Source organism: Aphis gossypii, chromosome 2 (assembly GCF_020184175.1).
Source record: "Aphis gossypii isolate Hap1 chromosome 2, ASM2018417v2, whole genome shotgun sequence".
In the NCBI taxonomy this organism is placed as follows: domain Eukaryota; kingdom Metazoa; phylum Arthropoda; class Insecta; order Hemiptera; family Aphididae; genus Aphis; species Aphis gossypii.
Genome location: NC_065531.1, coordinates 75,740,930 through 75,768,489, shown reverse-complemented (window position 1 = coordinate 75,768,489; position 27,560 = coordinate 75,740,930). Strand labels below are relative to the sequence as shown.

Here is a 27,560-nt window from a genome sequence, read left to right as displayed (position 1 = left end):
ATATAGTGACGCGAACTGTCGACGCGCGTTCAGCGTTAACTATATACATAACATTATGAGGCACGCCACAACAAACCGTATCAAACGACCAAAATAAAGAATAATACAATCGTACGAGTATATTATATTGTATATAGGTAGTACATTGTTCGAAAATAAGCGATCGCGTCAAACCTATACATAAATGCAACGTCCTATTTGACATAAATATTAAATACTGTTTCAACGATAAGTAAAATCAACAGACCGTTTATCCGTATACGGATGGCCGCAGCGATTGACGATTTTTCACAACAATACAGTAGATAATATTATTATTATTATTTGCGGCGTGTACAGTAAAAATCCATTGTTTATTTAATAAATATATATAGATATTTAATCACAGTCGAATAATATTTGTATTCTAATATCTAATAACTCAGTAATAATAATTAATAGGTAATAACTCACACCTACAATCTACATTATTATGGCGATACGTTAGAATTACACATACATTAGGTCACGATGTAATATAAGACGGGAGGGAATCTATAACCAGTTGTCCAGTAGTAATTTTCTATTTTTAAAAATATCTAAGTGTGTAGGTTAGGTTATGCAAATTTTTAGTCAACCGTGGGGATGCAATATTCTCGGAATAAAATAGTTATAATATTTTTACACCTACTAAAATACATTAATATGTGCAGTATTACTATCATTTTTTTATTGATATTTAATTATCATCGAGAAGCGACGGTTATTAACGATAGTTTCAACTTAATTGATTGGTGCTGTACAGGACAGAAACAAAAAAATTATCGGAATCTCTTTCTTCGCAAGTAATGCAAGTACACACCATGATATCCACCAACACCATAATATTATTATTATTGTCGCATTGAATTTTTGTGAAAATGTGCAATAGCAATCTTGAATTGTGATCGTAATGTATGCTACGGGGATGAAGTGAATAAAGATATTCGACGGCCAATAGTAATACGCAATTGTGTAGCTGTGTAGCTAACTCACAGATTGTCATTGTATCGCGCGACGTGTGTTGTAATTAGTACACAAATAAACAATACATATTATAAATTATTATACATTTTAGTCCATCGGAAAGGAAAACGGTTGGAAACGCGTTTAAAATATCAAAATTTACGAAGACGATTACGTATATCATAATATGATTATCACCATTATTATATAGACATATACCAAACGAGTGATAATAATTATTAAAAGCATGCACACGCACATAATGGTATGTATATACGTTCTCCTAAAAAAGTGCCCCTCTGTGCGCGATCGGCGTTGTCCCGGCGCGGCGTCTGTCACGTACGTGATCGTCCTCGGCCAGCTAATTAACATTGTACGCGTCTGTTGTCCGTCCATCCGCTAACATCGACCCTACTCCCCCGACGACGGCTAATGAACCGAAACCTTGAGATTTTTTTTTAGCAATTATACAACATACAATGATTGTATAGAGTACGACAATTGTAAATGCATAGTAATTATGCAATCGAATTTTCTTTTTCTTAAATTCCCTTTTCAGATTTTCAGATTTTTATATGAAAAGTATACAGTTATATACAGCTCGAGAGCGACAGACGTGCCAAATCAATAATAATAATAAAAAAAAAAAATTGATTACGAGTTTCTGTTAGAAATGGGTGAATGATGCTTTGTTTGTCAGTACTTGAAAACTCAACCAAAAAGACAAAAAATACTCGAAACTTTAAAAAATAACCATAGTCGTTGCTCATGAATCACGGTTTATGTATTTTTACTGTATTAACACAAGAGTTTTTGAAAAACAGATTCATCGTAAAACTATTGGGGTGATAATCAAATTCAATAGATCTACTGCAATAATTCAAGATGGAAACCAATTGGCAAACCCGAAGATTTGCAACTAACATCTACATTACCGTCTTATCATGCCGAATCATCAGTTGAAATCTATACTATTCCTAATTCCTATAGAAAATATCTTAGCTATTATATTGTTGTCTCAAGTTGACTGTTGTTATTTTTCGTTATTGTTATAGGTACCATTATTATTATATTATAAGCATCATGCTCGCAGGGGTTATTTTAAGGTCACAGACCTATCCGTAACATGATATTGTTTTTATAGAATACATTATGTACTTTAATTTAAAATTCTATGAATACTAGTAAAAAACATATTTTTAATTTTCATTAAAATACCAAAAAAAAATTTGAGTGTAAAAAATTAAATTAATAATATTAATGTTTTACACGAAATACTTAGCATAATTGCTTATGCAAGTTATGTTGAGTTTAAAGTAACTTTCCAACAAATATAATATACTATGTAATATTATAACACATGCATATATCATACGAGACTACGCGTCTATGCTTGAGAGCAACATCTGTACAAACGCCGAGTGAACATTTAATATATCAATATTAAAAAATACATACATAATAAATATTAAAATGTACAATATCAACGAGGTCTACTTCATTGTGGTAAGTAGCATTGGCATACCACCCTAACTCAGTCGAATCGCCTACTATATGGATAACCATTGTATAATAATTAATTATAATGTATCTAATTTGTACAGAGCCGTTGTAGTTAATTGCTGTAGGCGGTGGGTTCGAAAAACAAACAATACCTATCACCAAACGAGACTATCGTTGTTGTTATAAAAACAAATATTGTCCTTGTAGCCAATGCATAAAAATGCAATAATTTGAAAAAAATAGTACTTTTGTAATTTGAAATCTTTTGAAATTCATTCAAAATAAATTTTAAAATGACCCATAGGCAAAAATCGTAAAGGCTATTTAGAAAAGGGATGACCTACTCAAAACCTCACATTTAAATGTTAGATTAACAATTTATTATTTTAAATGTTTAATTACAAGAAAAATTATATTGTTTTCCACATTATGGATCATAGTACCCTATATAGAACATCATTTATAATTGTTCTTATGGTGTACTAGTACTTACATAACACTATACATATATATCGATTTAATATAGGTAATATTATAATTAATATTTAGTATATGCCCCTGTATATTATGTACATAGGGATGAAGCCAGTTGGTTACTCTACCACAGTAAATGTTTAATCTAATTACTTTTTGTGTATATATTATTATATTAGTTACAATCAGTTATTGAATTGTTAATATTTCTAAAACCAATTGAATAAATATAGAATAAATGTACCTATATACATAATAACATTGTTATGAACTACATACATAGTATGTGAGTATGTCATATTGTCATATATATGCATCATGAATCATGATAAATTTTGATTACTTATGTTGGTAAATTAATAATTGCAATACGATAAATGTAATTTTAATAGTTTTAAATTATTAAATGAAATAAAGTTTATAAATAAATCTTATTATTTAATTCATTTCGAACTTGATAAAGTATACATATATGTTATACCAAGGATATACCAAATACTAAACACAGTAATAAAATAGAAATCATTAAAACCAACGTCGGATCGGTGTAAATGAGAAACCGTGACTTTAAATTATCTTTATATAAAATAATATTGACTTTTAGTGACTAGTATGTACTTCTCAATACATGGTTGCATTAAAAATCCCGCGAACACGTATTAGAATTGTAATATACGCGATACATATAAAAAAAATACACACGACCGTCAAACTGGTCGAATGGGAGAAAGTCGCATGGAAAGTACACGTATTGACGAGTAAAATTTAACTAAAACAATGGACCGGTCTGCGCTGTAATTTTTTAAATCGAATATTACCGGTGTCGCTAATGCCTTACAGCTTTGATCAAAAATTTTCGCGTCGATTGGGGAACGCGCCAATTATTTTATTACCATACGGCATACGGTTTTGCATAGATAGCGAGTAAACAGGTAAACGGAAATGGCGCCGAAATGCGTTTGACCCACATGATGATAGAGAAAAAAGAAAACAAGGGCACAGTTAAATTTACATCAATTTACTGGCGTTCATTTTTATTTTATTCGGATATAGGCTGATATATTATATACTATAATTTAAAGTTTGTGTTCTCCGATAAATGAAAATATGAAAACTCATGAATATATTATCTTATATTAGGAAAAATGTGATTGTCTGGTCACTACATTTATTAATTTTTTGATTTGGATTTAACTTCCACGTATAATGTACAAAAGAGACAAGATAACAATGTAATTTAAAAAAATAATGGGAATTATAACTTTTTGAAAAAGTTTTGATTACATTCACAAGAAAATATTATTTTCCTGAATACGGTTAGGTTACACCTCAGGTTACGCACAATACTTAACACTATACATTTTAATAGGTACCTATATATTGTACGTTTGTTTAGGATAATATTACAAAATGTGTTTCGGTAATATTTTTCAAGTACCTACTGCGTGTTTTGTATTATAGGACGGTTAATAATAGTTTTCAATTAGCGATTATTTAACCTTGTTGGTAAGTTAAGGAATTTAACTAATGATTAACACTACCTACATAATGTTATGTTGATATTTACATATTCTAACATGAAACCGATCAATTACAAATATCTAAATATCTAAAATATCCAAGATTATCTAAATACCATGCATTATAACTAATGTATTGTATCAATTTTCATTCTATACCTCTTTTAAAAACGATTGTTGAAAAAAAATCAAACTTATAACTAATTTCAGTATTTCACTGAGATAATAACTAACTTATAATAACGATACTAACGGGAAATGATTTATAATAATTGGCAGTCTGTCAATAATTATCATGATTTAATATTATAACAGATGTTTTATTATTTTTTTTCATTACCTACACGTATAGATTTTTAAGTAATTTATTTATTATAGATAATGTTAATAATTTACAGTAAAAATAATTCGTAAAGGTATCATTATATTTGTGAGTAAATTTAAGTTTTTGATTAATCAGTTATATTCGTAGTCGAATTCGAATCCCTTTACTACCACATGTCGCGAACTGTGCTGGCGACTCGGCAATTAAAAAGACGGAATACACGTGTGGACATGTGGTATACGATGGTATACTAACTTAGTTACTTGGATTATATGGATTTATATTAAACAAAATGTCGTTTAACCATATGGCAGCATCGCGCGGACGAGTAAAGAAAATATATAAAAATCAATTTCATAAACGATCAGTTTGACAACAGGCTTAACTCCAGGTCTTCAGCCGTTTCCGGTCTGCCACCATCGTCAGTTTATCGTATTTAAAAACTTCCGGTTATCCGGTCCAAAAATCCTCTTATCTAACACATTAATAATAATATAAGTACATTAACGTGCGCCACTACAGTTTACAACACATGCAAATATATAATAATTCAATACATAAATTTAATAAGATATAAATATATTATTCTGTTCATTTCTTTTCTCTTTCGACCATAGCCTTTTTCGGTTGTTTGTTTCGTCGGTTTATATACGCGCTCTGATTGAGCCGAGTAACCTCAAAAATCTGTCTAAATCACCGTCGAAAGTCATAATATAATCATTAATCACCCAGCCGAGCATATAAAACGCAGTAACCTTAAGATTCCAACGGCGGCAGTAGCAACAGTCGCTAATTGAAAAACTTGGGAGTAATACACGCGACTGGCTATAACTATTTCCACTTATGATTCAGTTGAATTTTTTTTTTATACATAAAAATATGGGAAGAACTGAAGAAAACTTTCACTCGGGAAGTCGGGAAGTCGGGTTAGCGAAAGATTTAATCGATCGTGAACGCATAACAATCAGTATCGAAGATAAATAATCTGATGACCATCTGTTCTGAGTAACCGACGCAAAAAAGGCTTGGCTGATATTAAACACAAATTATTAAAAAGCCTTTAAAGTCCAAGTAGGGCCGAACGATGCCAAGATATTATATATTAATATATACCACAGTCTCGCTGTGCTTACCTTGATCGACATCTAAATCGTCAAAATCGTCTCGAGCGCCTTTCAAACACGATTGAAACCCCTTGCTGAACCTCCGGGTAATCGTGCCCGTGCTGTGCGCGGGACTTACGGGCGGTTGCTGCTGTACGTCCGGCAAATCGTTCATGACAGACAACATAGTTTATTCGTCAGTGGACGGGTTAAAATCGAAAACGTAAAACGCGCACGTCAATCTAATTCGGACATTCCAGTAAAATATTGCGTTTAAAATAATGATTAAAACTGATTTTAAAAATCGGGATCGCGACGGACGAAAAATAACAGAGCGGACGGTTAACCACTACCGTTCGGATCGACTGCCGGATGAACACTGCCGGCTGCGGAGGCTCTCCGTCGGGCGAGACAACGTCGCACGCTGGGCGAGGCGGAACGCGCGCGCCGCCGACGACGACACCGAACTAGACAAATAGTGTTATTATAACTTAAAACTAGACACATAGGTACAGGCGCAAGCGGTGTCGCAGGTCATAATCGTTCACAAAATAATAATATTGTAATAATTACGATAATTATTATTAATTTATAATCGTCGAAGTGAATAATAATTACGAATTGTACGTGCATATGGTACACAATATACTCATCATATTATAATACTAAAATACACATCAACACCTTTAGGTTTTTTATAGATTTTAGTGCTTGAGAGTTTCTATTGATGCACAATCGAAAGAAAATGAAAACTGAAAACGATATCGATTGATGAGATGTACCTAAAATATTATAAATTATAATGTATAATACTATAAATAATATTTCACACTTGGAAGTAGTGTCGATGGATGCTCACTTCCCTCACGATTTCAAGTCTAGTACAAATTTTTAATTTATTTACTTATTGTATTATTTTGTGTATACAGACTGTAAATGTTTTTTTACAAATGGAAAAAAAAAGCAATCGTTTTAATCTCCCCCATGACAATTGATCAATAGCATGACGATTATTTCTGGAACAAATAATCAGAAATTCATCTTATAATCCCTTAAAGCTTATAATAATATCGAGTATATTATGCAAACCTACATCAATTAATTATAGCTGCCATGAAAAGTATTATTTTAATTTTATCCTTTTTTTAATGTTCTACAAGCGTATATTTAAAATTTAAACACCGCGGACCGTGAAACAAATGACATTTATGACACAAGATATTAATACCAAGGTTTTTATTCCGATTTATTAGCAGACCACAGTCATGGATCTGATATAGTTAAAGATACACATAGTATAATGTATAATATTATATATTGGCCGTCAAAAATAATTATCAAAATTAAAATAAATAGCATATCTGCTGAAATTTCAGTTTAAAATTTTATATTTCGTTCAATTATGATTTTTAACTAATTTAAAGATGGAAATTGTTGAATCGAAAACTAGTCAAATTGTGAAAGGTGCTTCAAACGGTGATTTTAAGCGAGAAGTTAAATTATCATTATTTGCTGTACGTATGTAAGTTATTTAGTTGTTTAACATCGTTAAAATGATACACTGTACATATTTTTCTACTAATATACAATTATCGAACTTTCACTTAATTAAAACCATTTTTCTCCATTTAAAAAAAAATACGAAACGAGTAAAACAATACACAACAGAAAATATTGAGTTCTTATTTGAAGCAAAATCAAACGAAAATTGGAACCTACTTATTATTTATGAATTTATAAAAAAAAAAATAACGACAGTAATACTGTTACGGAAATACGATTAACGAGATAATATACGACGTGGGTGTAATGTCACGGAAACGTAGGAGAATAAAAATTGTTTGTCGTACTGATGTTATATCCACCGGTTCGTGTTCTTGCGGGGTATGGCCAACGGCTTCAATACATTGCGTATGGTTCACTTTATATTATAAAAACATTTTTCACTAAAATTGAAACAAAATAAACCCATATATATATTATTCCGTTTGTATAATATAATGTATACTCGTATTTATGTATTGTATGTTGTTATAAGTAAAACTATATTCCGTGCACAAGTTTATAAAGCAAGTCTTATGTTTTATTATTAATTATCATTGTTATTTAAATAACGAAACAGTTTTCAAACGGAATAAACCATTGTTCATCGTCAGTCATATTATTATACTTATTAAATTATAATTATCCAAGTTCAGATTCACGTAAATATTTTAACACTTTATTTTCGTACATGTAATATAAAGATTATAATCTATGGGGGTATTTCAATACAGTGTTATACCGAACGAACAACAAACTTAACCTATGCGCTTTATAATGTAATAATATTAACTAGTTATTACCTTTATATTATAAAAAAAGCTGTTATCCGCATTTAAAAATTATTATGCAACAATATATATAATGGTTTGGGTTTTTTAATTACTATGGGCACTAGATATTACCTACATTATTTTTTGTAATTTATTTCGTTAAACCAAGACATCGATCTGGTTTAAAAATGTAAAAATTTTGCTACGTATGATATTCTCACACATTCAAAAATATAAATCTGTACGACTAATGGCCATCATATGAGTGTACGTTTGCTGCTATTGTGTACTGCATGTGAAATTCGTAAAATAATGACTGTATTATGTCTTATTATTCAATAACACTATGCATCCAGCTGTTTAAGTCACTGACATCGACTACCATATTATGATAATATATTGTTATAAGTTACAACATTTGTCAACGCACGCCTCCGCTCCAATTTATACGTTATATTTTATGTCGTTATAAGTACAATATACATACATACTCAGATAGAGTTGTACCTACATACAGATGAATTTAATAATATTATATTTTTTATTATGTTTACGCTTTATTTTAACTTTTATCAATTAGTATATAATATTAATTACAGTAATACCTAATCTATCTTCATACAAGTTTTCGTTTATAGTATATATTCATTTTATATTTAATTATGATTATTATTTGATTTCCATGTGTTTGTGAACGCGGGTAATGAGTCTCGACTGTATTAAATATCATATTTTATCCGGCTGAATGATTTTGAAATGTATGAAAAACAGTATGAAAAAAAAAAACATCCATCTGCAGCTCTTTAGTAGTTTGGTTGACAATAGAAACAAAAACACGTGGGTTATACTGTACACTGTATAGGGTTACGAGCTCAGAAATTATGACTAAACGTCTTTACGTACATCTAAACTGTTCTTCTTAACAATTTAAAACTATTCTTATTGTATATATTTTTATAAACATAAAACTAACATTTTTTTAACGATGTTAGTCGACCATAATTTGTTAATATATTCTTATTCTTCTTCTCGTGTCCAATAACAAAAACGTATTTATAAATAATTAAAAGACGTTACTCTCAGTATTTTTTCTTTACATTTAATAATTTTTGATGTACATAAATACCTAATGATATGATTATAATTTTTTTTTAGATCACGCGATATTATTATAATTTGTATAGCAATTTTTAGTTACATAGTAGAAATGTAGATTACGAATATATTATATTATAATATAATAATAATAATAATATAATATTTTTTATGGCATAATCGAACAATGAAAAATTGTTTCATTTTATTTTTAAGAAAATTGTGCTTGAATCTTATTTATCTGACTTGTTTTATGTTATCATTAAAACATTTATATTTTATAATGTTCACATATTATCAATCAATATTTTTTTAAAGTTTTTTAAACTTTTGAGAATAAATACTTTTATTTTGAAAGATCAAACTTTCACACTTAAAATTAAGATCTTTGAAAAAATTAAAAATGAACACGGAATGAAACTGTATTTTGTTTCTCCCGTGTATCAGTCGCGCTGAACTTATTTTCTAGGGGCCCTTGTTAGGAATAAAACATGGCAATTAGATGCAATTAAATACAATTACTAAAATAATAATGATCGATTAAAATGAAAAAATAAATAAAACAATTTAAAGTGTTGATTCGACTAAAAGTCTAAAACCAACAGGAATTGCAGATTAAATTGAACTTTAGTGCTGAATAAAGATGAAATAATCAAGATATCAATCACCAGTACTACTTCAGGGAGTTGTCCGTACCTTATTTCTAAATAATAATATTATTATTTCTAGATACTAAAGTTTATTGGGGAAATACAATAAAAAAATGTCCATTATCTCCATTTAAAAAAATAGAACATTTGAAACATAAGGTACCCTCATAATTGTTCTTATCACAATGGTATTATAATAAAATTGATTAAAAATATCGAAAATATAAAAGTATAATTTTGTTTTATAAGCTTTTTAAATTCAATTTTTTACGAAATTTATCAAAATTACGAATATTGGAGTACGAGTATATTATGTAAATGTTAAATAAAATTGTATTTAGTAATAAATAAATCTTAACAATTTGATATATATATATATATAGTTATTAAATAGCAATTCATGACTTATTTCTATATTACCCGATCTATTATAGGTATATATTACATAATATAATATTACAATCAATATCGGATTGTAGACATAATTAGGAATAAAATAATTTTAAATTGTATACATGCTATTACATATATGAATAATGAAACGATTTTTATTTAATAAATTCAAAAGTTTTTCTTCTAAATTCATACTTGAAACAATAGTACAGTATAGTAGGTACTTAATTTGGTTCATACGCCGTTATAGACACTAAAATAAGACTGCGTTGGTATAATCCACAAAATTAAACATCAAATCTTAATCTGAATTCTGAACGTTTCATTTCATAAAGATTTTACAAACAAATTTGTTTATCTTAATATTATATTCTCAGTAATTCACAGTGCTTCTCGGTGACTAACAAATAGTTATAGTTTTTTTTTTTAACAAGAACTGAAGAACTTCGACTAATTTTTAAACGTACGGCAGGGCGATGAACGATTTAAAGGGTTTGTTTTATAAACACTTAACATCTTAATACTTTTTCATCGATTGAAAGTGGCGGATACAATCTTTTTTTATCGAAACATTAAAAAATAGTTTCTTTGGTCACACACTAGACGATTATTATTTTTTTAAGTGTTTGGTATTTGAAAGTATTTATTATTATGCGAGGTATGCTTAACGCAAGGTTCAACTGCACGCGTGGAATATAATAATATACTATTATGCTAATAATACTACAAGGCGCTTTTTCAAACAATAAACACTCATTAGGTACCTATCTCGAAAAGTTAAAACATTTAAAAAAAATTTCTTTATAAATATAATTTAAGTCTTTTCATAACTATTTTTATGAAAGAAAAATGATATATTTTACTTATTTTTTTTCAGTTTTATACGTTTATATACAGTACATTTATATTTTAAAATTACTTATTCGAGACTGAATGTTTTTTATAAAAATTTCGATACACACAAATTGAATTTCAAACTGAATCCAATATTATCATTTAATCTACCATACCGATTCTTATTATAATCAAACGATAGTAAAAATATATCTGTCTAGTGAATTTCTTATTAACTTAATATGCATTAATTGTGTTTTAAAATGCTTTAAGCGACTTACCCATTGGAGACGGAACGCACACAGCTACAGCGGTGGGTCTCTCTGTTGTCTCACGTAGCGACGCGCTGTCAGGTGCGTCTTCATCGTCTTGGTCTTCGTCCTCTTCCAACAGGACGGGCGGCTGATTGATCAACTCGTAACCCCATCGTTGACGGAACTTTTTCGCCCCTCCATCTAGGCGGACCCGGGGAAGGTCCACGAATAGTGAATCTCCGATCTATAAAGAGCCAATAAAAAAATTTTATTTTTATATTTTAAACTACACAGCTATAAATGGATATTAGTAGGCGTTAATAGCGTATTTCTAAGTAGAATGCAGAGTGGCGCTGGTCGCCGAAACCTCCACTAATAGTTTTGAGAAAATCTCATACTTATTTGTTTTAAATAGTCCAATAACATTCCTATTTTAATATTTTATGTAGGTACAAATTATAATGCACATACGTATTTTTTTCAAACATAGGTACCTACACAGTTATTGTGTCATGACGTGCTCTGTCAAAAAATATCACATATTCTAAATACAATAATTAAAAAAATTATCTTTATGAAGGTGTATGCGAAATAATAAAAGCAGGTTTCTATATAATTAACAGTATATTGTGCACTATAACATATAGTTGAATATGTTAAACTTGTAACGGTAATGTGTTACTTGAAATGTTGGTTACCTATACAGTTATTAAATATAAGGAATACGACACGACACTGCAATGTAACCCGATAAAAATCTGAATAAAGAACAATATTTTTCGGTTATCAGCGAGATTATTTCTTGTTTATATATAGTACAATATACATGTGGTGGCGTTGTCACCGCTGAAGTCCAACTTAATTAATCTGTGCAATTGAACACCGCAAAGTATATACATCTCTTATGAAAAGTGAAGACATCGTAAACTACCAGTTATTTGGTGTATAGCAATTTTTTTTTTGTTTTCATCAATTCTCATTCTTTAATTGTTTTGCTTTTGAGACAGCAATACTGTTCACGTATTTCAACTTAAAAAAACTATATAAAGATAAATAAATGATGCGATACGTCAAAAGCATATGTTAGATTTTATTAAAAACTGTGGCTGTGTAAAATGTGAAATATGATGAATACCTACATAATAATATGTCATCATGCTAGAACACGTATATATTATATTATGTGATGATATCTAAGTACATTTAATGACTGATATTTATATAATATTATATATAATGAATACAAACGCGATTTTCCGGTATCTATGCAAGTTGCTATGTCGTTTAAAATTTTCTAAAACATTCATAATATTGTATATGTAGGTACCAACTATCAGATAAGCAAAAAGTCACTCTTGAGAAAAGTACATAACTATAATAAATAGTACAATACAATACAAGATATTTACCTATACATTATTATATTCATAAATCACTATTAATTAACTGTGTATAGGTAATTTAACTTTCAATATATATAGGTACTAACGTCATATAATTATTATGTTGTATACTTGTACCAGTTGTATCTTATATAGGTTTAGCGATATCATTTATATTCTATAATATATAGTATAATATGTATTAAAATCAGAGTGCCTTCTCAACACAAAAACCTCACTTCCCAACAATTACATTTTGACAATGATTTCAAAAAAACAACTCACGAATTTTTATCAAAAAGTAGAAGTGTTTCACCACTCAATAATAATAGCAAAAAAAAAATTATAAATACATTTTGAGTTCCATAATTTCATATTAATATGTATAAATGTATTTTAATAAACACGAATACATCAAAAAACAGTAATAAATAATTTTTAAACATAAGAGCTAATATATCATTAATGATAGTTTATTTCACAAGGTAAAAATAACTTATTTATGCACGTAGTCCACCCTAAATAATATATAGCCAAATCAAATTAATTTCTTTTATATCTATTTTCTCGAAAAAAAAATGTAAATGGGTTTTAAAAATAAAATGTATAATATAATATATTTTAAATAGTTTTTTTAGTATTTTTATGCAAATTAATATATAAATACTATTACACGGCTTATAAGTTATAATTGATAATATTTAAAACCAATTATAAGTTATAAATCATAATTAAATTAATTTTTAAAACTAATAGTACCAATAAAGGTACTATCACATTTATTAGATTTTATAGAATCTAGTGGTGGAGCAATCCATTATTGCTAAAATCTGCGTAGTTATTGACAAAAACAAAATCAATTTTGTATTTGTGTTGTAATTAAAAAACGAATAACCTTAGACACTTGAAAATTTCACCAAATTATAATATATATATATTTATAGTATTATTAATATATAGGTATATTATTTATAGATATTTTAAATTTTCGATATTTATTTTAAATGTTTTTCTGTAATTGTCGAAAAAAATGTTGATCCTCAATCGAGAAGTTTGCCACTGCAATACAAAGTTGCCTCGTAAGTTTTTTATTTACTAAACGTGAAGTACAAATAAAATTAATGTTTTACTAGAAAGTGGTTACCTATGACAAAGCAGTTCACTTTTTTTAAATTTTAAATCCTAAAAAATGAATGTAGTCATACTCATAAAGATATACAACATATAATCCTTGTGCGCTAAGGCACTAACGAACAATTTCAATAAAATCGATAAAATCGAAAATTTTAATTTTTGTTATAGTCTTAGCTGTTTTTACAAAATTAATAATGAAATAGAATAGGTACGTGTAATAAATATAATATAAATAATAATGTAACAAGTTATAACTAATTAAAAATTTCGGAGGGGGCTGTAACCCCCTTATCCCCCCATAAATATGCCCCTGGTAACAGTATGTACTCCAATATGGTAAACAATGAAAAAATGTATAATATACTGTTTAACAATAGTTGCAAAATAACTTGACATATATAATAATAAAACTTTTAGATTATTTTTGGTAGCTTTATACTTAAAAATAGGTTCATAATAGTTTTGTTAGAAAGAGTAGGATAATAGTGTTTTCATTATGAAATGTCTTATATCTCAAACAATAAATTGCAGATAAATAAGAATGTTAATAATATATAATTAGAAAAATATCAAATATAGTATAGGTATTTAATTTTAAATAATATTATTATTCATCAAATTCAGCTAACGTCTCAGTTTCTTCATAGCCCGGAAATCTTAAGAGTGTATAACTTGGGACAGTCTGCACCTGTTTTTCGTCACTTTCCGAACTTGACTTAGAATCAAGTGTCAACAGGGGTTTCATTTGTTCTCTAAGTTTCTGGTAACGATCTATAATTTCTTTTAATTTTAATTCACTATCTTCTTCAGATTTCCTATTGAACCAATCGTCATCAAGCACATCATCTATTCCAGAAACTGTCGTTGTTTCCTGTGTAGTCGAAGTATTTGAATCGTCGTCTTCAGTTTGGGTTTCTTCTGTCGTAAAAGAATTCGATACGTCTTCTGTTGGAATATCATTCGAATTGTCTTCTGTTGTAATGACATTCGGTTCGTTTTCTGTTGTAAAGACATTCGATTCGTCTTCTGTTGTAGTAGAATACGAATGGTTTTCAGATGAGTTTTCTTCGAGCAAGTTCGATTCGTTATCAGTCGGAGCTTCTGCATCATAATTCGATTCACCTTCAACCGAAAATGGTTTTTTTGTTAATATTTTTTCTATGAAACTTTTAATTTCATATGGATCTTCTGTTGTCGCGGTGGTTGACTCGTGTTCTGACTTTTCAGGTAATAATTCTACTATTATTACAGACGGGGATGGTGCTTTTGAAACCTCTGGATCCGTTTCTGCTGACTTTGGATCGACGAAGATGGAACTTAAAATGTTTGAATTTAAATTCAAGTTTGGAGATTTGTAGCTGAAGACAGAAGCCTTTCTGATAGCAAATAGGTTAAAAGCAACGTCACTTTCTGGTATTAATGGCTGTGGTTGATAATTGATTGGCGGTGAAGCGATATATTTGTAATCATAAATATTTTCCGGCATTAACTTAGGGATGTCCTGTACAGAAGTATATTCGGAATCGTGGATAGAATTCATTGGGTGATAAGAATACGTTTTTGGAACCAAATCCTCGTCATGGGTAGACATTTTAACATACTGATGTATCGGTTTGTATGAGTTGATTTGAGAATCGAATGCGTCGTTTGAACTACCCAAGACATCAATTGATGGCTCTATTGGATTCTGTAACAAAATTAACACGAATATTATATACGTTGTATGACTAATAAATATTATATATATATATACTATACAATCTCTACAAGTTAAAATACAACTTTTCGCACCATGAAATTGACAAAATTAATATTTTTCATTGTACTTAATCAACGAACAAATCACTTTAAAGTTTAATCATGGATAAATTTAAGTGAAAAAGAATACTCACGTAATGATATCCATAAGGATATGGGAATCCTATAGATCTCTGCCGCCTTTGGTTCAACTAAAATTAGATAAAAAAAAAAACAGGTACAAAATTATAATAAATGTATTAATGTCTGCGCCTATTTTTCAATTTTGTTTTATATATATATATATAAATAATATATACAATTACCTGATTAAATAGCTGACCCCTTTGATTATATAAAGTTGAATCGACAATTCCGCAAACAATTAACAGACACGAAGCAATTAAAATATGCATTATCACGAATTAATTTTACTGTGGAAAAAAATATATTAACTATATTATAAAAATGCAATATAGATAATATAAAATGTACTTAAATAGTATAGAAAATCTACACTTGGATTTGTTAATATAAAATATTTTAAAAAATCAATATAATTTTTAACTTCAAATATTCGACATATTAATATGATAAAAAAACATCTAACAGTTAAATTACTTAACTTAGAATTTTGAATTATGTTAATAATCATTTTATATATTTGACCGATAATAGTACTAATAGGTTTAGTTTAATATAAAAATATTAAAAATATTAATAAATAATAAAAAGAATAATCAATATTCATTTCTCGTAATGCTATTATAGTCAGATATATTAATATATTTATAAAATATTCATAAATACTTTTATTTTTGTAATAATAGTTAAACAAAAAATAAAAAAATAATCAATAAATTATTTTCACAATAAATCGCATTATAAGTATTATCCGATATGGTTTGACACTTTTTTACAAAATATAATATTTTGCTCATTTCAATAATTTTATTCGAATACTTAGTTAGTCAATGCCTTGTAAATAATAAAGTTAAGGAAATTAAGAAACGATAATTATCTATACATTTTATTAGTTTATAAGTCGAACATAAGAGAATGTTGATTTAGTAAAACAATTATATTTTCTGAAAACTTTATTTTACCAAAAAGTCGTAAACTTTCCGCAATAAAAGATAGGAATTAATTTTACCTATAATTCTATATAAATTATAATTTTTACATTATTATAAATACTATTTATGTGTTTACTAAAAATGTCTGATAGGTTGAGTTTATTTTAATGCATCAAAAATCCATGAATTATGCATTCGTGCGCATTCACCTATGTACTCAAAAATAGAAAAATTTAACTTTTACATTATGAAAAATTAACTTTAATTTTTTAAAACATTAAAAATTATGAATGTTAAGAACAAAGATATAGCAAAAATACTTTAGTGAGCAAATATTATTTAGCTTTAGAAACAAAATAAAATTTGATGTAAAAAAAAAATATCAATTTATTCGCAGAAATTATTACTAAACTAATACATAATAAAACTGTTATCTTCCAACTAAAATTAAAAATATTTCAGTACATATGATTAAAAAAAAAAAAAAATTATTATTAAATAATACAAAACTTACCTGAAAACAGTTACTTTAAAACGACAATAGTATACAGTTGTTTTATTGGTATCATCCAATAGATCACGACAGGCCGGTAGTATTATAACAACTGATCTATAACCACAGTAGCTTAGAACATTTAAATAGCGCGGAAAATAATATATTTGTGTAATAAAATACATATTAATCTCAGTGACCCTTGATCGGATGATTGATGAATTCGTAAAATTATAATCTCGAACGCTTGTACATTATGTTGTACTACATGATGATTGCTCTAGCAAAAATAAAAAAAATAGGAATTTCCAATAGGTTAGAAATTATGAATGGTGGTATCACATTCACCAGTTAATTATTGCTAAATATCGCATTTTTTGTATTTACGATTTGTTTTATTTATTATCAAAATAATTCTTGCCAGATGGGGAAGATCGTTAAGTTAGCATAGGTTCATACATTATTATGTTGAAAAGGAAGGATATAAGCGATGTTTAGAGTATAATATAATATATTTTATACTACTACGAAATAAATTATCTTTAAAATGTATTACAAATCGTGATAATACTGAAAATACTAATAGCCTTAGTAATTATTATTATACTTATGATTTCTATGGATTTACAAATGCAGTTTTACGAATTTGCGATTGTTTTATGATCCAAGAAAAAAAAATCAATGTTTACAATAATTTTTTTCACTGATGTTACATATTTTAACAGAAATATTAGAAACGATAAATTACAGATACAAATATACAATGGTACATACACTGAAAACAATAATAATATTAAAAAATACTTGATACGTTATTCAACAATCTGATTGAGACGACGAAATGAACAATATTTAAACAGGTATAATAAAAAATAATTATTCAAAAATTAATACCTATTTATAAATTGATCAAAACAACATGTTTTTCAGTACCTAGTCTACTCGGTAAATTATGAAATCATTCTATAGTCCAAAGATAACTATAGGCACCAAGAAACGGAAGACTAAGATTAAGATTCCTCTGTCATAGTCTGCAAGTCACACATTTTTGCCTTTTATTAAAATTAGGTCCATACATAATAAATTAACTCAATTATGTGTAAATCGTTTAATTTGAAAATTAATAATTTTAAACAATAAAAACAATCTAACGGAAATGTATTACTACTTGCGAGGAAGTAATCCTAATGTATACTTCTCGTTCCATGTGACGCGTGTTCCATCATTCTATAGTAAGTTCTAATGTCAAAACAATTAAAATAATACCATTTTTAGTTTTAAGTTGATCCTAGTTTTTAAGCTTTCAGTTGATATGATTATTTTTTGATTCTTAAAATCTAAACTCTATACAGAGTATGTACTGAGTTATATAAACAATTTGATTTAAAAATAATATTATTTATAAAATACACATTGTATAAAAATAGAAATAGATAAATAAATTATGGGTACCTGTTATTCTGTATTTTGAATTTATTTGTTCGTTCAATAATAATAATTTATCAATAAAAATAAAAATAGACATATCAATTAAAAATTGATAGATTATTTACTTATAAAATACCGTTGTGCTTTTAAAAAGCAACTATAATACTAATTAAAAAGTACAATAATAGTCATTATGTATTCATAAAATTAATAATTATATGAAAATAATTTGTGAAGTATAAATATTAGTATAGGTAATTGTGTACGTCTTAATATTTATGGTTCATGTTTGTCTCGATTTCGCTATCTTTTAAAACAGTCTGTAAAATATACACTAATTTTCGATTTTGAATTATGAGTTAGACCATAATTTTAATACAAAGTTGGAACTTAAAGAGTGTCTTTCTTTTATCGATAATAATACAATATAACCTACAATAATGCCGTAATATTTGAGCTTTTACAAGTAGACATTATAAATTACGATTTGTTCCATAAAAGTATCAATGTATTTAGATTTATCAGTCATATCAATGTACAGAAACTAAACATTAGGTACCTATTAAAACAGTTCGGCCGTTGCATGACGTAATATGTACCTATAAATCAGCATGCTTTTTCAATATCAAATTATTATCATAAATGTATACGAGAAATTAATCAATTCGCCAAACTGTGTATGCTTGTGATGAACTTTTTGTAATTTTTAAGTTATTATATCATGTTTGCTTTTCGGTATATATGATATAAATGATATAATGTATAATAAATTTTAAAATATCGATAGGTACATTATTTTAATTTCATATTATTGAATCATGAGTTCTTGTCTTATAATCGAACTTATGTCTATTCGTATAATAATATGTTCGTTAATGCTATAATTTATTTCCTATAACTTCTATGTAATCGTTTATGATAAATATTTTGTGCAGTATATGCTATTATTATATGGATGTATAACACATATTTTTATATTAAATATACAAATATACTTAATGTCAAAACCTATGTTAAATGTACATTACTAAAACCAGTACAATTGTTATGATGTAAGCGTAAAATATCTAAATAATTATTTAATTATTACAAGCACAAGCACTTTTAATGGCTACGATAAAATCCAATACTTCCACACAGACAAACACGTCATATTATAATATAAGTAGTCAGAGATAATTTGTGTTTTACTTTAAATTATAGGAATGCGATTTCATAATACTACGCTATTTTTTATATAATTAATAGTCCTAGAATTTATATGCGATATAAAATAAGAAAACATGTATGCATTTTATTTTTAAAATATGCAACAATATGCAATACAATTAGATACTTATAGTTAATTATAATATAATTAATTTAACAATAGTTTGAAATTTTTACATTATCAATAAGTAAATTAGAAGCAATACGTTGGCATCTTATAATTAAAAAATAAATCAATTGTAATGTAAAAAAAGTTATTTTTGTTAGTATTACTTTAAAATAAATTCGTAGTATCCTTAATACAGTTTTACGTTTTCTTCATCAAAGACAAAACTATTGATTTTATGAATTTGATGAAATTACTAATTAGGAGTGCCATATGATACGTGGCATCATTTTACCTATTTTTGTGTACAGTTATAATATGTAATGATATGAATTAGGCTTGAAAATGTAATTTAATGTTTTTCTTAAAATTTTGTTAACAGAAATATACTGATTAAAATACTGAAAATACAAATTTTTATAATAAATATATTGTTTATTAGTCGGATTTTGTTTTTGATAATCGAATAAAATTCATTTCGATTTCCCCCTAAAAATCAACCTTAGAACCTCTGCATAAACTGTATATACATAATACTTAAAATTTTCAAAAATATGGAAAGTAAAATATAGGGTATTTATATCAATATTAAACAATTCTACTATTTAAAGTTTTAAAAGGACGTTGCAAAAAAAAAAAAATCACATTAATTACAAATGCATATAAACCCTAGTCCTAATTATAAATTATTGATTTATTTGTATATTTTTTAAACATAATTATCTATTTATCTCTGACTAGGTACATTAAAAAGAAAACTATAGATACGTTCTATTATTTCCATAAGCACCAACCTTAAAAGCGTGCGTTATTGTCCTTAGCGCAGTCCCAGGGAATATCTAAGAAATAAAATAGGAAATGTATTAAAAATGTATAACGGATAAATAATAATATATTTATTGTATACATAATTGAATTTAAATTGTTAGTAAGAGCCTAAACATTGTTTTTGAATTTTAAAAAATTAAACAAAAATATTTACGGATAATTCCTCGCTTCTATATGCAGTTAATGTCTGTTCATCTTGCAGAAGAACACAAAAGTACGGTTCCCAGGTGATGAAGTTCAATTTTTTGTCTTTGACAACATTTGCTGGCCGATGACCAATTTGTAGATCACGATCTGCAAAAATTAAAATATTATATTGTATTAACAAATTTAAAACATTTATTTAATACAGACAATACAGTTATTCAGTTATTACTTATTAGTATACTTATAAAAATGTCAAATAAAAAGTAAGCGCTTGAATTATACTCGATTTGATTTATAAACCTAAAATTTAGGTATATGTTGTCATAATGTGATGTATTGACGCCAATGTATACCAAATACGAAATAATATACTTATTATAATTTATAAATAGTATTATAGTTTCAAATCAACTATTAATATAACTTTACTATAAAATAATGTATTTCGTAATCTCACGCATATTCGTTATAATTTTTTTTAAATAATAATCAATAATTTAAATGATTGAATATATTTTTATAATTAATTGATAACCACATTCTTAAAAAAAAAAAAAAAAAAAAAAATAGAAACATTTGTTTTGAATAGGTAGGTACCTTTTTTTTAAACCTTTTATAAATCATTTAGTTCAATTTATAAAGCTTTTCATTAAAGCTTATGTCCTAAAAATAACAGTGTTTTCAAGTACGCCACAATTCAATAAACATGTGATGTATACTTCACAATAAATGTTATTTGTTCATGTTATTTTACGTTCTGCATAAACAATAGTAGGTATACCTACTATAGTAAATATTTTTCTTGAGTCAATATTTATTTTAAGATAAATTTATTCATGTTAAATCCTAGCATTTAATAGAATCGAATTAAAAATGAACAACGTATTCATTGAAAACCACGTTTATAAATTTATTTATTACGTATCGTTGTTTTTCGGTACTTGGATGACAATCACTCCGAAAACGCATAAGGTAATAAAAAATTAATTTGAAATGTGATATAACATAGGTATACGATATTTACAGTTTTTTTCATATAAGTATATTTGTTTTAAAAAGCTAAAAATATTGGAGGTGTTGTTTTGAATTTTGATTGAGGGGTTCTTCAAATGATGAAGGACTGTTGAGAAGATGTGAAGTTTGGGATAGTAGATAATTAGGGGAGTTTTGCACATATATATCGCTTGATGAACCGGGTTTCTTAGTTAATAAATAGGATTGAGTATAAGATTGTAGTGACTTATTTTGGCTCTGTTTATAACTATTTGTTCTCTTCAAGAGGAATTGTTATTGTACGTTCAATTGGTAACAGTTTTTTTTAAGTTCCTCAGATTGTTGTCTGAAATAATATCCCAGTGGTTTTGCCATGGTTTTTTTATTGTTCTTTTTTATGTAACTTAAACCAATAACCTAACTCATTGGAACATTTGTACATTTATTATAATAAACACTCCGATACGTATACACAATATAAATGTTTGTTTTGTTCATAGGTCATAGCGTGCACGATTTCATTGTTATGGTGTTTAACCATCGTTGTCAACCAAATAGATTACGTAATGAAACCTTGGATAATGGAAGATTCGGAGGTAAAAACAAATATATCACGTAATTAGTTTTAGATTATATGGCTGAAGAGACAATTATATACTACATCATGTTTAAAGTTTATACCGGACTTAAGGTGATACGTTTCTTTTCTTATTTTTAGTTATATATAAGTACTTATATACATATTATATCAGTGTTTTTCGGATATACCAATTTAATAATTACAATCATATCTAAGTATACCCATGACCTATATATCATTGGAAATATTGATGATAGACAATAGTGAATTTAGTTCCTATACAAGGAGCATTCCTTTCCAAAATTCGTTGACTTTAATAAAAAGATAAGTACGTTTAGTAGTTTTTACACGATGCTTGTCTATTAGATTGATTATTGACCGTTAGAATTAGTAAAGTATAAAAAGTCTATTAGGTGTTAACTATTAACCAATAAATCATCGTTAATCATATATACATAATACATTTTACATAAATATATAATATGTTGGAGTTAAACTTTGTTAATGCACCCTTAAGACTAATGTAAAAATACTTTAGAGATATATGTAAATATTATGTTGCCAAAGGTCAAGGAGTGGTTCAGATAAAGCCATCGCAACTCACCGTTTGTTATTTTGTAAATTTATGTGTAAAGAAAAAAAATAATTAAAAATAATTAAAAATTATTAGAAAATTTCGCTTACAAAATAATTTACCAAACACTATACTGTGAATAATATTATTCGAAACGTATAATGATTATATAATGTAATACTATATAATATATAATGTAGTTTGAGCCGTGAGGATAAGGGAACTAATTATATTGTGTTCCATACAAACGGTCCCATATTATCACTCTTATCCTGCTCACACTCTGGTAAGATTCGAATAACGATTTCAGAAAACCAAACAAGACGTGGCTTTCGAAAAAATAATACATTTGGATTTTTGGACATACAATGCGATATGCTTACTTAGTTGCTTGTTTCCGTTGATAGGTAAACAAATAGAAGTCATTACGATGCAGCAGCTGAAGACGTCAACAAGTATAAATTAATATGATATCCACGAGTAATTGGAAAAATGAATGGTGGCAGATGATATTTTTCTATAACATGTTTACAGATAAGTGGAGAATCATAACCGTATTTGTGTTAGTCGTAGGAAACTTAGTGCCAGCGTGTTTTTCGTTCAATTTTCCGGGTATTCAAAAGAAAGCCGGTTCCGCGTACAACTTACTATTTCAAGTCGGTTGAATATTGGATCAGAAAAATGTCCATTTTATTTAAAAACTGTAATACTAATTGTTTCTATGTCTAACAATATAGGATATTTGCAAATTAGGAATATTGACTGTGGACCTTCAGTTTGCATGGTTTTGCTGGAGTCTCGAAGACGAATTTTTAAGGCTGAACGACATCTTGCAGCAGATGACTGTTTCGTCTGAGATACCAACCGCAATGGTGGTAAAAGGCCAAAGCAGGAAGACCATGATCACGGAAAGAAATAATTATTATCACAGGTGTAAGTATATATAATAGTAATAAATAATGACATTTGATAAAACAGTACAATAACACTATAATACATAGCCATTAGAGAGCGCAGGGGATAGAGGTACCTTATAATTAAGACCCTAAAAGTTAAGCCCATTAATTAGGGGACCGTAATTTATCTGTTGTCACTAATTAAAATGCATTTTTTTTCTAAAGTATGAGATTAAAAGATTAATACAATGGAACGTAAGTACAAAATTTGTGTGTAAAAACCAATGTTTGTAATAGAATAATATCGTAATAACATAGCCTAATACTGTTTTAAATTGTTAACTGTACTATTTACGGAAAAATAAACAGCTATGATGAGTGATGATGACAAATGTTAATTTTATTTATTTATAGTTACAAACGAATGTACTTTTATACAGGTAATATTATTGTTGTTATTAGTATATATTATTATAATTACGACTATGTACAATAGTACATACATATTATACGTCGTAGACGATGAATAAATTTGTATTTATTATATTTATACAAAATAATTCATCAACGCTACTTGAGCCTTATTAGAAATTAGAGTCCTACCAAAGAAGGGGACATAAAAAACATTGAAGGTCAGCGCATGGTCAGGTATATAATATGTACACAACCCATCCTATTTTCAAACGCTTAAACGTCAGAAATCTATTAACAGCGTATTGACAGTAATATCGTTATATTTTTATTCAGACGATGTCTACAGGGTGGAAGTGGCGTACGCGAAACTTATGCGTAGCGCGACACTGGTCTGCAGCGTCTGCGAGGAACGCGTCCTGATGAACGCGTCGTGTTACATGTTCAACACGATATGCGGTCTGTTCGACACGATTTCGGCTTATAGGACTCGGGGGGCACCTCTTCTCTTGGCCATTATGCACCTGTCGTGGGTGTTGAACTGTGCCGGCAGAATAGCCCTGATGTGTTTCGCAGCGTCTTCTGTCGTCGACCAGGTATATAATATACTTCTACCAGTGAGATTAACTTTATATTATAGGCGCAACAATATTATATAATATTTCAAAGTTCGATTGAAATTTCAAATTAGTATATAGTTTTTAAGATATTATTAAATTACTCATTACCATAATTATACTGTGCTGTATAGGACGATCGTCTACACGATTTGGCTCAGATCGCAAGAGAAACGTTAGGCGTATACGGTGAGTGTTGGGAGGTACGTAATACGATTATATTATATTTATATAATATACATTTTTCCAATTTATTGCATACACATCAATTTCTGTAACTTTTCACTTGACGAATTTTTTAAGTTATAGTCTATAACTGCAAAAAATAACTTAAACGCAACGCATAAGAGCAAAAAATTACCTTTTTACCAACTTTCGTGTGAAAATAAGTTTTACAAAAAAAATTAAATGTAAGTCAATATATATTAATTACATTTTTAAATTGATGATATAAAGACGAGTTAAAAATTAGAATTTTGAGTTATTATGATTTAGAAATATAATGAGTATCTTAAAATTGAACTTGAAATTTAAAGCCAATAGTGTTTAAGTTGTCCAATTTGGAAATTTTTTTAAATTTGTCAAATACGATACCATAACATTAAACTTCAACGAACTCTATCACTGTTATTATTTAATATAAAAATACTATATATTTGAGAACTAAATATAATAAGCATCAAATTTTTAACGGAAATTTATAGTGCAACAGGTACAATACAATATCAGGTAGGTATTACAAATTACAATTTATATTTTAAAATCACCGATTTTTTTCATTCAAATTGTTCTCTATGTTTTTTGTTACTTTTGGATACTTTTTCTCTGTTAGGATAAAGCAGTAATATATTATTCACTCTAATAGGCGTACCAATTGTTTCAGATGAAACGATTGTCCCGGCGTCTGAGGCATAGCAAAATGAAATTCGACGTCTGTGGTATGGTGACGGTAGACAAGACGCTTCTATCGTCGGTAAGACAAATTACGAACAAAACAGTACACGTAAATCATAAAAATATACAATTTTATACTGCGGTTGGATAAATGCAATAAAAGGCCATTTTAAAATTCGTTTGTTATTAAAATACGGTCTGTTTCCAGGCAGTGATCAGCGTAATTTCGTATTTGGTGATTGTATTGCAGTACAACTACAGTTAAACCAAATCCCTGCAGCGAATCGGTGTAATTTAAATAATAGCGTAAATCCGTGGACACAACATGTATACTGCAATATTATAATATATTATACTTTATTACAATATAGATGTCTCCTAATTACACGTTTCTGTTGTACAGTTCAAGTTCATCATCGCTATCGTAATTCGTAATATTGTTTAAACAGATTATACACTTGATTCAAAACATCCCTACTATGACTCTTGCACAGGTAGGTACATGCTGAATCACAAACACTATAATGGTCTAATGGTGGTTAGATGTTAATACGTTGTATTATAATTTATAATATATTGTCGTGTAGGACAATAATTTTTATTTTATTATAATTTATAACTATTCATTTATAAATGGCATAATATATATAATACAATCGGATAGTACTATTTATTGCTTAACTCAAAACTACCTATACAATACAAATAAAAGATTTCTTTAAGATATAGTGTGGATTTTTTTTCCTCTTTTGTTGCTATTGTCAAGTAAAAAATTATTTGAGAATAAACCTCTTTTTCCTCTTTTTTCTTTTACAAAAAAAAAAAAAAAAGGTTGTCATTATTAAACTACTTTGCAGGTACGTAGCATAATATATTATATAATAATAATCCATGAATAGCACCTTAATTTTTCACCATGACACACTGTACCGCCACCAATTATGTATACATAAAATCGGTATTTGTCTACTTAATAAAAATATACGATTGCAATACAATGTTATGTATTAAAATTTCGTTCAGAATTTAGTAATCACAATAAAATATATTAAACATCATGTTGTCAAACTCAAATAAACAATTCAAAAAGTTTAGGAGTATACACCGTACATATTATTTTATTATTAGAATAGATACTTACTACCTACTTAGGCGGGTTAGACAATGGCGTACAATTTACATTAATATACCTAATATCATGTCACATAATATTATACAGTCGAACAACGAATATATAACTAATACGACTGTGGCGAAGGACTGGGCCGAAATAAAAAGATATAAAGCCATATAGGTAAAACAAAATAAATGACGGTGAAGGCTATTTGCTACAGAACAAATTATTATAAATGTCTTAGAATGACCCACGACCTACGATTAATAAGTGAGTTATCCATATCAACACGGCCGTATATCTTTTTTGTCTATTCGCATAATATATGAGACATGTCCAGAATATAAGCATTAGGCAAGTCTATACAAATATATTAATTATGTAGCCATTAGGTATAAAATCAGCTATTATAAAACGAGAGAATAATTACGGGTTAACCTCGGGTGTACACGTACTATACCTACTTTATATTATTATTATCACAACAAAGA

The 27,560-nt window shown here is 27.7% G+C and overlaps 3 protein-coding genes across 6 annotated transcripts in view; 1 reads left to right on the top strand and 2 right to left on the bottom strand.

Moving 5' to 3' along the window:
- Positions 1-27,560, bottom strand: part of LOC114132683 (ras GTPase-activating protein raskol-like) — a 136,964-nt gene that overhangs the window by 58,486 nt on the left and 50,918 nt on the right. For 2 of the 3 annotated variants that reach the window (XM_050200918.1, XM_050200915.1), the window contains exons 2-4: positions 20,998-21,137; positions 20,810-20,854; positions 11,478-11,694 (exon numbers count right to left, since the gene is read on the bottom strand). In XM_050200918.1, coding sequence (XP_050056875.1) covers positions 11,478-11,694; positions 20,810-20,854; positions 20,998-21,137 — 402 coding nt within the window. The remainder of the gene's footprint in view (positions 1-11,477; positions 11,695-20,809; positions 20,855-20,997; positions 21,138-27,560) is intronic. The other variant, XM_050200916.1, reaches the window with a different exon arrangement.
- On the bottom strand, positions 14,090-17,439 carry LOC114129326 (uncharacterized). The gene is made up of 4 exons (XM_050200975.1): positions 17,294-17,439; positions 16,030-16,137; positions 15,859-15,915; positions 14,090-15,653 (listed from the first exon to the last, which is right to left on the bottom strand). The coding sequence occupies exons 2-4, from the start codon at positions 16,117-16,119 to the stop codon at positions 14,574-14,576; spliced, it is 1,227 nt and encodes a 408-aa protein (XP_050056932.1). The 5' UTR covers positions 16,120-16,137; positions 17,294-17,439; the 3' UTR covers positions 14,090-14,573.
- LOC126550070 (uncharacterized) lies at positions 18,417-26,294 on the top strand. 2 transcript variants are annotated; one of them, XM_050200977.1, is made up of 9 exons: positions 18,417-18,504; positions 22,484-22,579; positions 23,448-23,592; positions 23,672-23,793; positions 23,875-24,070; positions 24,781-25,040; positions 25,196-25,264; positions 25,945-26,034; positions 26,164-26,294. In XM_050200977.1, exons 2-9 carry the CDS (start codon positions 22,550-22,552, stop codon positions 26,218-26,220), a joined length of 969 nt encoding a protein of 322 aa, XP_050056934.1. In that variant the 5' UTR covers positions 18,417-18,504; positions 22,484-22,549; the 3' UTR covers positions 26,221-26,294. The 2 variants fall into 2 exon arrangements, with proteins under 2 accessions (XP_050056934.1, XP_050056933.1); XM_050200976.1 differs by lacking the exon at positions 18,417-18,504 and adding an exon at positions 21,869-21,962.